This window comes from Antedon bifida, chromosome 3, assembly GCF_963402885.1.
Source record: "Antedon bifida chromosome 3, ecAntBifi1.1, whole genome shotgun sequence".
NCBI lineage: Eukaryota > Metazoa > Echinodermata > Crinoidea > Comatulida > Antedonidae > Antedon > Antedon bifida.
Genome location: NC_136228.1, coordinates 25,827,509 through 25,840,687, shown reverse-complemented (window position 1 = coordinate 25,840,687; position 13,179 = coordinate 25,827,509). Strand labels below are relative to the sequence as shown.

The following is a 13,179-nucleotide window of genomic DNA, read 5'->3' as shown; positions in this document are numbered from 1 at the left end:
TGTTCATCCCATGAAAATAATGAAGACTCTTCTCGAGATATGCGCTTTATTTTGAGATTATCGTTGTTCTCTTGCTTCCGTTTCTCTGCAAGTGCACGCTTCTGTGTATCTGTATATAATGACCTACACTGAAAGTGAAATTTTATATTTGATATTGGTTGGTTGGTATTCCGAATATGTTTGACCCTTTCGGCCACGTCATCCTGAAGCTCATCGCAAGAGTTAAGGAAAGTACTTAATCCTTTGTTTTTTATTGAAAGTCAATTCTCTGTCTGATAGCGATCCCTTCAAACCATTGCAGATGAGACATACTTGCAAGCCTGAAGTTACTTCCATGTTCTATTAGAATGTTACAGAATAAATTGGGTTACAGTATAAAAACTACTTGAAAATTGTTTTCATTTGTTATACAGAAGGCTTGTCTGTTTAAATAATAGCCTAAATCACACTAACCTCAATTGTTATACTTTACTAAGTATTTTTTAAAAGAATGTTCTGTACCATGGTGTTTAAATATAATTTCTGTTGGAGAAAAATATAATAACACATTACTTGCTAACTATACTATTAAGTTTCAGTGGGTTATTAATTGTTTGTTCAAAGAAAAAAAAGTTTTCACTTTTTATTTATCCGCATTGAGCGGATAACTCCTTGTAACTGTCCTGTTACTTTTTTTAGTTATCCTTATTGAGCGGATAACTCCTTGTAACCGTCCTGGATCTTTTTTTTCTTTATATTATTCTTCTTTCTTTCTCCTCCATTTTTATATCTTGCGGATCTCAAAAACTTGTAAACATAACATTTCATAACTTTGTCATCATATGGACATTTACGTGAAGTTGTGCACCTCCTATTTTTGAATGACGTCAGAGTTGCGCAACATGACTTACGCACGATTTTATGAATTACAATGATTTATCATACAATAAAAACTAAAAAGTGATTATTAATTGACACTTGGTGTAAGGTTAATTCTTATCAAGGGTCAACTTTTTGTGTACTAAAAATGGCATGTTTTACAAGAAGTTACGCGCGCACGCGCATTTCTCCTCCATTTTTGTGTCTCGCGTATCTCAAAAACGTGTAAACAAAACATTTCTTCTCGTGAAGTTGTGCACCTCCTATTGTGAATGACGTCAGAAATGCGCAACGTGACTTGCGCGCGATTTTATGAATTTCGTGTATTAGATTGAAAACCACATAACAATTTAAATTGAAACTTAGCAAAAGTTTAATTTATATCTTGAGCTAACTTTTTGTGCACTAAAAATGGCATGTTTTACACAAAGTTACTCCACTTATCCGTTTTCCATTTTCACCCCGAATTTAATATTGTCTAGGTCAATCAACTATCTTTCGCATGAGTTAAAGAATATTTTAATTTTTATGACGTCATCATGTCTAAAAATGTAAATAATGTGGGTCACTTATTTTCATCTTTACAATAAATTTCTATCTGTTATAGCTTGTCAGAATATGAAGTGATTATCGTTTTCTGGAAGCTATTGGATTGTAGATACGAATTCATATGAACATTTTGCCAATCAGATGTTGTGACGTCGCCATATGGCCAGTTGAATAAAAAAAGTCCTATTTTCACCTTTTGCGTCATAGTTCATCACATTTAAAAGAGCGGGCATCTATATTCTACGTATTCAAATTTCTTCTACACGTTAATATGTTGTTGCTGAGATAATTTCCTTCCGAATTGCTATCTTAGAGTTTCATTTTGATATCGTCGCCATGTTAAAAATAGGAATAAATGGCGGATCCCGTAATTTCACCTATTCTACACTGTATTTAATATGTATACAGATTATACTGTTTATACTGTATATACCATATGACACAAAATTGATTTCAGCACTAACAGCATATCATATTCTTCTCAGTTCAGGTCATAATGCCATAATCTTTTTCTGTGTGCAAAATTCCAACGTATGACGTGCACGTGGCGTTTCTCGTGCGGATAACTAACTCGTCAAAGTGATGAGTTTCATGTCTAGTTTATATTATTTTTATATTTGGATCTTACTTTTTCAAATCAATTCATGTACATCTAAATCGATCATTTAAAAAAAACTGCTATGTTTGACACTGAAGCATGGTCTAGGCTAACAATAACATACTATATCACTAAGCACCCCTGAAGCCTAGCATTATAAGATTATCGTCAAGTTAATAAACTTTTTATTTGAGAGAATAAATACTACTTAGCCAATGCGAAGGCTACCAAACACAATGTAAGTCAGTCTAGGCCTAGCTTAAATTGCCTAGACTAGGCCTAGAGGAATACTTTAATAACAGATAACTAATTTAAACTTTTAATAATCATAATTAATAATAGAAAGGTAACAATTAATTTACTTGCCTTTAAACACGACTTACTTTAGTATAAATAGTAAAAAACAAGATTAATGTAGGCCAATTGTTCTAGGCCTGCATTGCTGCGTTTGAAACTTGCCAATTACTTCCTGGTTATGCTTTCCAACTTTCAACCAATCATCTTAAAACTATGTAGAGGGCGCATAGTATAATTTGGGGATGGTAACTTTGTAGAAATATGAAAATCATAAAAAAAATCATACTTAATTGAAAATATTGCGATTATTATGCTTTTGCTCATTATTTCGGATGATTTTTATTTATAGAGAATGAAACTAGCTGTACAATTTGTAATTTTACTTTGTTGCTATGGAAATGAAAAATGATTTTTTGTTATGTTATTAACATTTTTTAAATTTTTTTTTTACATAACTATATTTACCAATACTACTTTATAAATTGATAAAAAAAACAATGTTTATTAATGTAAATAAAAACTTTTGTCCTTTTTTACGGAAAAATTCTGTGTAAAATCTGTAATGTACAAATATGCATAGCACCTACTATGTGTATCTTCTATATGAGAGCATATATCTATGTGTATACTATTGGTAGGAGAATTCTTGAATTTGGTTTTATATTAGGGGGTTTCCCATGCTACGAATACGATAACGAAATTGTAAGCTAGTACATACAAATCTGTTTTGCATGGTTAAGAAATATTGAGTGCGCCATCCAAAATATGACTGTGGTAAATTTAAACGAAGCGCAGGTATGTGTTGCTTGGCTGCCTAGGCCTAGCGTAACATCAAAGCGAGTGGGTGAGGACTTTAAAAACTGGGGCCGGATTTATCAAATTTGCTTAGCAAAAAAATCGTCTTAACTTTGCCTTAAATCCTTGATTTTGCCTAAGTCAGATTTATCAATATATCTAAGCAAAAAAATTTGCTTAATTTTGTCTTAAATCTAAGACGAACAACACCCTGCCTTGAGATGAAAAATTTCGTCTTAGCTCATTTCTGCAACAGAAACATTCTTTTTTGACAACGCGAGCGCGCTAGGCCGGAACATTGAACATTCGGAAAGGCTACGCTAGTGCGTTTTCCGCTGTACTACGGACGCTAAAATAATGATATCGATCTTCATAAAGATGGCCTAGAAATTGGACGAGCAAAACTAATATTTTCGGGATAGGTACGACCCATTTGACTAACTTTTAGAAAACTGTATCGGCTGCCAAGGGTCGCTGTCATTGATAAAAATAAATAAATGTCGATTTGATTTAAGTTTAGAGCGAATGATTTTCGTATGTATTTCCGACTGTTGTGCTCTTTCTCTGTTTCAAGTAATAAAAACAATAGTAGCCAGAATGCTTGTTGGGAGTGAAAATACGGAGATAAAATGTTATAGCGCCGCCATCGCTAAGAAAAAAAAGCTAATGCGCATGCGTAAGCAAGGATTTTTCGTCTTAAGACATAATTTGCTGCCCTCTAGAGTTTAATTTTGCGCATGTGCAAAGTAAAATTTAGGACAATTTTTCTGCTTAAGTTATTTGCTTAAGCAAAAATATAAGCAAATATTGATAAATGCCAACCCTGCTATTTATCAAAATTGATCTGGCATTTTCAGTAAATTACTTTCAATAAATCTTTAATTACATTAAAAGTAATAATAATAAAGTATAGTATTGATATTTTATTTATTATGATTATAAATGATAATTTATTACTTTACTAAACACAGGTCATGTTTAGATCTTAGATCATATGAGGAGTTTCTATGTTTAAATTTATTTCATAGATAGGCTGGAGTTAGTTCATTGTAAGGGCGTGTGGCGCAGTGTGTTGGACGCTTGACTACTGATAGTGAGATCGAGGTTCGAATCAAACTCTCGCCGCATTGCTTGTATCCTTGAAAAATGAAATTTTATTTTCACGAGGGATTCGCCTCATGAAAATAGAATTTCATATTTCACCAAATGAATTATTTGTACCATATACTACTATTACATTTTTGTAAAGGAAGAATTAGAAAATGCTACAGAATCCTTAGAAGAGATGAAAGCGAAGTTGCCAGATGTTCACAATCAAGCTGAATCAGAAAATAAGGAACATAGCAGGTGTTCCAGGCAACTTACAGACCAATCATCTCTATCACTCACACCAGATGTAAGCTAATTTTCATTGAAAATATTTATCTAATTGATATTGGGGATAACACTTGATTACAAGGATCTTTTTTTACTTTTACTTTCCACGATTTAAGTGTAGGTGTGCAGAAAACTGATTTTATAATGATTGCATAGCGTAACTATACACGATTTTATGAAGTTCTATGATTGATTATAATTTAAAAACCAAATAATAAATATAACTTTTTTATATAAAATTATTCATATCAACGGTCAACTTTATAAGGTAAAAATGGCATGTTGCACAAAAAATGTGTGGTTAAAAGTTTGCAGTGCAAAAAATATAAGTCTTGTTGCACGTTTCAGGTCATTTTTGAGCATTTAAAAAATTCACAATTTATTTGCATTACAATTACATGCACATTTTTCGCGTACCGTAATGTACAAAGACCCTTTATGTTCATTTTCATAAACTTTATATGCAACATAACGCACATGCACATCAAATTTAATGAAAATTTGTGTATAAATATGCCTTAATTGAATCTATATAGTTACCCCTGAGCATCTCTTGCTCATCCATGCCCTATTTCCCCCTAAATTTGAATTGTCAAAGGTCAACAATATGTTTAGAAAGTGTAAATATTTATAAACATATTTATTTTGACCAATTTGACACCTTTTTGAGACCATATTTTATTGTAATACATCAAAAAACATTTTTTTGCAATTGTTTTTGGAGTAATGAAACAGTTTGACTTGAATATTGTATGTATACTTATCTGAAAATGTATTATATGCTGTATGCTCCAATTAGGAGAAACATATTGTTCATATAGAACATATTCAAAAAGTCATTAATATGTTTATCCATATTAACACAAAGTAAATCGAAGTAGCATTTCTTGTTCTCTTCTGTTACTTTTGATAATTCAATTCAATTCAAAGCAACATTTATTTACTCATTTCATATTACAAAATTGATTTCAATGTCATAAAAAACTGATTGCTATTTTTAATGTATATTTCAATTACTCTTTGTCTTTATTTTATTATGTTTGTTATATTTTCAATTACTGTACCACTTTGGAAAATCAGTGCACTAGTACTGAAAGTGTTTGCAGAATAAAGAAAGAATAAATAAATAAATAAATGTACAATATATATAAAAAAAAATTTAGAAAGAAGAAGGTACAAGCCCAGAAAGATGAAAAACACATCTTGTGGAGGGGGTACCTATCATTGACACAGACAATTAAAAAAAAAAAATAAATAAATAAAAAAAGATAAGAAAGATGACCGAAGAATAGTTAATACTGTATTTGTAAATAAGGTGACTTTTAAGTTTAGATATAAATGATTTACTAGAAACAGAGTTTAAGATGGGGAGTGTCAGATCGTTCTAAAAACTGGGTCCGGAATACCTAATTTTGTGTTGAAAGTGGTTGGTTTTATGGGTTGGAATATGTAATTTTGAACTAATACGGGTATGATGATAATGAATTAAAGATTTAGGAGTAAACATGGAGCAAAAAAAAACTTCGGCCTCATTGACTGGAGTAAAGAATATTGAGTTAAGGTAAGGTTGGTTAAGAAGTCTATAAATGATCTGTTACTATTGGGAATTTTATTAGCAAGTGAAGGGCCGATTTCAGCAAAATATTTGTTAAAATGGACCTGAAATGGATTTTCGATTTTTTTCATTTTAGAATGACGTTTTGGGGGCTATTAGGTGTTGCTAGAACGTATATTGTTACAAAATATAAATTCGCCCTTTTGGGGAAAGCCCCATTTGAAAATCAAAAAAATTCGCGGGTGACGTCACTTTGCGAATATATTCCTATCCCTCCAATGGACAATTTGCAGTTTTTTGGCTATAACTCTTGAAATCTTTGGAGTATTTTCTAAAAAATGCTTGTGCTTTTGCAGAAACATATTTAGAATTTTTTTATATAAAATTATTACCGTATAAACGGTTATTTATCGAGTAAATGACGATTTAAAATCTCCAAATCGTCGGGTTTTTTCTGGCAATACCGACGTTAGCCTGGCAACGTTGTCCAGGATACAGCGCCGTGTGCAATGATGCGTATCCATATTTTTCGGTTCGTGTATTTAGTTTCTTTAGTTTTTAGTTTAGCAGAATTAAATTAGTAATATGAGATGGTAATTTATTTGTCACGAATAAGGCAGTTCGAAAACGAATTTGATTCATATTTTACTTTGGCTTGACAATGAGCAGCAAGTTGTTGATATCGCTTTGGATGCACATGAAACGGATCCTCGCATGGGTGGGTGGAGGATCGACTCCGCGCGCTGGGGCCTAGGCCTAGTAAAGGTTTGGGAGGTAGGCCTAGGCCTTCTAAATTCGGGTTTTAGTACAAAGTACATTTTAGGGCACTAAATTTCAACAACATTATATATTGAATAAATTAGTATTAGTGTCAGCGCTTCGCGTATCTTTCCTGGCCGTCGATCATTCACGGACTATCGGGCGGCATACACGCTCTCGATCGTCGTGTGTATATGTGACGTCGTGAATATAGATGCTCCCGACGGCCGTTGAAATAGAATATTGCAATGGCGTGAGTAATTTTCGCTAATTTACCAAGGTATCTTAAAATTTCGTTTTTTCTCAAAATACTATACATTTTGTATTTATTTGTATGGGTTTGTGTTAATTTGATACATTTAAATAACATGTGTGAATTTCTTGAAAATCGAAAGTCCATTTCAGGTCCATTTTAAAGGCATTTGAAATTATATTGGAAACATTGCTCAACTCACCTTGAAAAATTGAAAGAAGTATTTGTATGTGTATTATTTGATTTATTGAGCAGGGAATTAATTGATTTCCAAGTTGCCTTAATATCATTTTTGTGTTGGAGAAACGTATTATGAAAATGATTTTTTTTGGCAGCTTTAATTGTAGTATTTAATTTATTACGGAATTGTTTAAAGGCTGTTTCATTTTTTGGGTGGGACAATGGATAAATTTAGAGTACAGTTTATGTTTGTGTTTAATTGAATTAAGTAGGCCATTAGACATCCATGACTTTAATAAAAAAAAATTTTTCGTTTTTAAGGAGAGGAATGTGTTTATCATATATTGATTTTAATATAAGTTCAAAGTGTGAATAAGCCTTATTTGGGTCATCAGTGTTAATAACATCAATCCACTGTTGGGTGGACATTTCAAGACGAAAGTTTGCCTGTGAAGTAAAGTTACATTTTCTAAAAGTATAGTTTTTATTTGGATTAAGATTAGGGAAGGAAGTGTTGAGAAGAGAAATATTGAAGACAGGAAGATGATCGGAAATGTCACAATAAAGTAGACCACTTATGTTTTGGTATTCAATCTGATTAGTAAAAATGTTTTCTAATAAAGTGGCAGAAGTTTACTGATACGGGAAGGTCTATGGATACAGGGAAGGTAATTATTACTAAAAAGTTAGTTAATAAAATCACAAGCATTGTTATCAGTATTGTATTTAAGGATATCGATGTTGAAATCTCCAAGAATAGACAATCTTGTTTTCTGTTGATAAAGAGGAAAGTACAGAGTCAAGTTCATTAGTAAATTGTTTTCGGTCTAGGGAGGGCAGTCTATAAATGGTTCCAACATGAATATTTTTTAGGTTATGTGTTACAATTTCAATAAAGATAGATTCAGAGGTAGAGGGTTGCAGAGTTAGATCATTTCTAAGGAAATATTCAAGGCCATCACGGATATATAAGGCAACCCCACCACCGTCCTTATGAGTTCTGTGGTTGGAAACAAAATGATAATTGGGAAGTTGGACTAAAGGGTTGTCATGTTTGAGCCAAGTTTCGCTAACACCGATAATATCAAATTGGTGATTAACTATTTCTAGAAGTTGTTTGATTTGGTCAAGATTTTTTAAAATGCTTCTTGAGTTAAAATGGATAGTGGAAAAGCATTCGTGAGATTTAATATTGGTCAGGAACTGACTGGGATTGTAATATTAGAGAGGTTTTGGTCATTAAATTTGTAGTAAAAATGTGTTAGATAGTCGGTCAGAGTTTGGGTCAAAAGACATAAAAAATATATAAAATAAAAAAAAAAAATAAAAATCAATATAAAAGTCAATATAAATCAATATAAAAAGCAATTAAAGTATGTAGATAATATACAACACATTTATGATTGAAACAATTCAATCAAGAATCAATAATTGCAGAAAAATATGAGTTAAAAGTTAGGTATTCAAAAATAGATGATAAAGAGAAAATAAATTCAGAACAGATGATAAGCAATGATAAATTAAGTTAATTGTCAGGTAAAAATAAATTGAAGGTAAAAAAGTTCAACAGTAAATGATATGTGATAACAGAAATAAATACAGAGTAAAATCAAACAATGTATTTAGTTAAGCAATCAGTTAATGATCATTGCAAGCCATTACATAATTATTAAGTTGCATGAAATATGAAAATGTCATAAAGTAATTATGCAGCAATATGGCAATAGCGGTATAGTTAATTGTAAGGAATGGCAACAGCGTATACTGTAGTTAAAATGTGTTCAAGCAAAAACGATGATAAGTTAAATAGTTAAGAATGATTGAAAATAATGCTCAATTAAATGCTGACAAATCGTCTCAATGTTCAGCAACAATTAGACTGGATGCAGTAGTTAATTTGATTAAATAATTTGATCAAGAACAGAGGAAAGTACAGTACTTATCTCTTAGTTGATACATTTCAAAGAAGGTGGAGGATATCAGATTCAGATTTGTTTGTTTTTCTTCAATAGACAGTAAATGTTACCGTCTATGGACCAAGCAGATTCAATGTTTTCATGGAGGTTAGCCTTACGGAGAAGATCTAGGCGCTTGGATGTAAGGTTTTCAGTTACTAAGTATCCAGAGTGTTTTAATGATATTGCGGAAGACCTCAGAGCGCGTGCGATAGGATGTAAATTTGATGATTATTGGCCTGGGTTTGGATTTGGCTGCAGATTGGCCGTGATGTATCCTTTTCCTCCCAAGTGATGTGATCGATCGCATAATTCGATGTTATTCATTATTTTTTACTTTATTATGTCAAGCGCCAGGTTGTCGGTTTCTTTGAGTGATGATTCTTGGACACCGTGTAGTAAGAGGCAGTTCCTTCTACTGTATTGCTCAAGATCGTCTATTTTATTACTAAGTAAGTTGTTTACAGCAGTCAGTGTGTTATTATGTTCTTTTAAGACTGCAATGTCGCCAGGGCAACGCTATTATAAACAGTGTCACTTACTTTTTCGCAGATAGATTTGCTAATAGACGAAATTAGTGCTTTAATTTCACATACTGCATTTACAATCTTGTTGAAAAGTACTGGTGATGATAAAATATGGTTGCTTATGGATGAAGCCACTATCGAAATAAGCTGAGGGTCGTCGGCTAGTAGGTTTTGGAGTTGGCCTAGCCCTTCCGGCGACGATGGCATTGTAGGCTGGGACTCCTCCGAAGTAGCTGATTTAGTCGGTGTCAGCAGTTCCGGGTTAGTTTTATCTTCAGATTCAGATTCAGATAACATTTATTCAGATAATAATGAATGAACATAAAAAAAAAAGATATTAAAGTGAACATAGATAAAGCAGTAATTGGTAGTCATTATTATCATGGATCCCTTCTAGAAGTTACAACTTGTCTCGAAGGGACCCACAACAAAACACATTACTAAAAAAATAAAAATAAACCTAGAGTATATAATTATATAATTTAGGATAAAAAATTACAGTATAATAACATAACTAACATCTTCTTTATCAACAATATTTTATGTGAATGATGAGGTATCATTAAGATCTGAGATAAATACATCTGTGTCCGTCCTATGTGCGCAGTACACATTTCCAACAATTATATTTTTAGAGTCAGGATTAATGATTTCCAGAAATATCGATTCAGAATGATCGTTAATATTTAAGTTATTTTTAATTAAATTCAGATATGTTCGGGTTTTAAAGGAAATAGAATTATGAATATACAAAACCACTCTGCCACTTCTTCTGTCATGACGTTGGTGTTAACCAGCGTGTAATCTTTAAATGTATTAAATTACTTTGATCAACAATAAACCACGTTTCAGAGAGGGGAATAATGGTGAAATTTGAAAGATTGAAATAAAATGAATTAAATACCTTCATAATTCTGGTTAAACATATGTGAGTTTTTAAGTGCAAAATAGAAAAATACTCTATTTTACATGAAAAAAACCTATTGTAGTCGGTATTTGACATATTTAGGTTGTCGTGGTGGATAGCAGAGTTGATAGCGTCTATTGTAGTTAATTGTGTTATCAAACAATACAAAGCAAATTTAAATTCATTGTCATCTAGATAATGGTTATAAGGTAAATATCTCTCCAGTACAATTGAAGCAAAACCAGTTTTCTTTTATATCAAGGTTCGGATAAATACATCTATTATGATTTCAAGGATCGCCATCAAAAGTATGTGTGTAATTTAGTCAATTATAAATATAATGTTAGATTCAACCATCTTCAATTAAAATAAAAAGGAAAGGAGGTTTTCATAACATTGTTACAGCATAATTGTCTATTTAATTGTTCCAATCGACTTCATCAACCATCATCGTCCAGGCAATCTGTGGATTGACCCAAAACAAATTGCAATAGTTTCAAAACTTGTTTTTTCTGATTCTGCAGTTATTGGAGTGTTTTATTTTCAAAATCTACTAAAATCGGTTTAGTGGAACATATATTTTAGAGGTCATTTGAGGTCAAATATGTCTAAAATTGGTAATAATCAATATTTACCGATATAAACTAAGATTAATATACTATCTACTATGATGTTTTGTACCAGATGGTAGTTACTCCAATGATATCAAATATATCACATTTACATGTGATTAAAGTATATTTTTGCAACTATATTTTTAACACTTTTTTGGTAAAAAAAATATTATTTTCTTCCTAGTCTAGCCTATAGTCAAGGACCTAAGTAAGATATGTATGCAACTAATTTAGGAGAGAATATCTCAACTGTTACAGGTTAATTTGACCCCAAAAACAATCTCTATGACAAGTGGTTGTCTTATATCTTGACATAGAGATTTGTTTTTGGTGTTAAATTGTTCAGAATATACATATTTATATTTGATCTAACACAACTTTTACCCATAAAATGACTGGAAATGCTTTTACTGACCTTTGACCCCAACAATGTTTTAAAATACATTTTCGGGTTAAATTATTCTTTGAAATGTAAATGAACAAACCAACTGTATCGTATCAAATTAAAGTGCATAAAATCTGGCTCTATAGCTTTGAGGACATGTCCCTGTAGTATACCCATGCCAAATCCCAGCTCAATACTACAACGAATAAGGGAGAAGTAGTTTATAGGCCTTCATTAACACAATATTTAGAAGCATATTTCATGAGCTTTCATTTGTTACCCAACAGTTCTTCCAAACACTTATGTGTAAAATATGTGTAATTAAATTATGCACATTTAAAAAAAAAATAGATTTATTATTAAACATTTTCAATTTTGTGGTCTTTATTTTCTAGCCTCAATGTTGTGTTATAGGGTGGTCGCTATTGCCAGGACTTCTTGAAAACGAAGATCCCACTAAAAATATTTTTAATTTTGTATTCATACTGGGTCTTTGTTTTCCGATTTTCTAAAACAGAGACTGCCACTAAAAGTTTTCAATGTTATGTTCTATGCAGTGGTGGCGCCAGCGGGGGGGCCAGGGGGGCCAGGGCCCCCCCGTCGGGGAAAGCTGGCCCCCCTGTCGGGGAGTATTGGCCTTATTGTCGGGGAGAAAAATATGATCATTTCTTTTCTGGTAAAAAATAAAACCATTATTAAGTGTACTACTATATATTGTAAGTAACTGCGGCATTCTATTTTTGACGTACATACGATACACTGACAGCGAAGTAAACAGTATGTGGTACGCATTTGTCTGGCGGTGTCTCTTTGTACGAATCTTTCATGGCCCGGCCGGCTCACTGCGGTATACGCGTCGACATATCTGGGCTGTATCATATTACATCCAGGGACCAAAATGTGTATTTTCCAGATTCCAGGCGAAAATCGGAGATTCATTTGCAACTACGCATCGACGTACGTTCATACAGGGATAAAGGTACGAGTTATGTTCTCACGGTTGAGTTTACGAATTGTTTCAATTTACCAATAACCATTGGTGTACCGCGTGTATGTTCGCTGTCGATTAAAGGGGTTTGGGTGGGGGCGGGTTCGATTGGGAAAGAGGAAGCGGTTGGCCCGAACCATAAAACAGGGTCTGATCACGTTTCTTTTCGCGCATAAATCTCGATCTAGGGGGTGAATAGGGTGGCTAGCCACCCACCTTAATTCTAAAGGGGAAAAAAAGATGCACCAAACCCGCGACCGTCGCTAAACGCAGATTCGACGCACTTGACTCTTTTAATTAAGAAGAGTAGGCTAGAGCTATAGTTGTGTAAATAGGCCTACTTAAGTGAAAGAGCTAAGAGTTTAATTACTATTTATGAATTCAAGAGTTTAAAAAGAAAACGTGATTTAAAATCTTCGGAAAATACCCACAATCGAGTTATTTTCAAAACACATGCACTCCCACTACCAGCATCACGTTGTCTTAGCTCGCTCCTCGTGTGAATGCTGACGTCATCACTCTCCAAAAATACACCATTTTCCGCCCTGGTCCGTGTGCAAGCGTTAGCGTGGACCTGTATAT

The 13,179-nt window shown here is 32.7% G+C and overlaps 1 protein-coding gene across 8 annotated transcripts in view; it reads left to right on the top strand.

The window, feature by feature from the left end:
- LOC144836853 (uncharacterized) overlaps positions 1-13,179 on the top strand; it is a 103,717-nt gene that overhangs the window by 18,147 nt on the left and 72,391 nt on the right. For 6 of the 8 annotated variants that reach the window (XM_078691737.1, XM_078691740.1, XM_078691739.1 and 3 more), the window contains exon 4: positions 4,347-4,493. The exons of 1 other annotated variant lie outside the window; for it this stretch is intronic. In XM_078691737.1, coding sequence (XP_078547863.1) covers positions 4,347-4,493 — 147 coding nt within the window. The remainder of the gene's footprint in view (positions 1-4,346; positions 4,494-13,179) is intronic. One more of the 8 variants, XM_078691742.1, reaches the window with a different exon arrangement.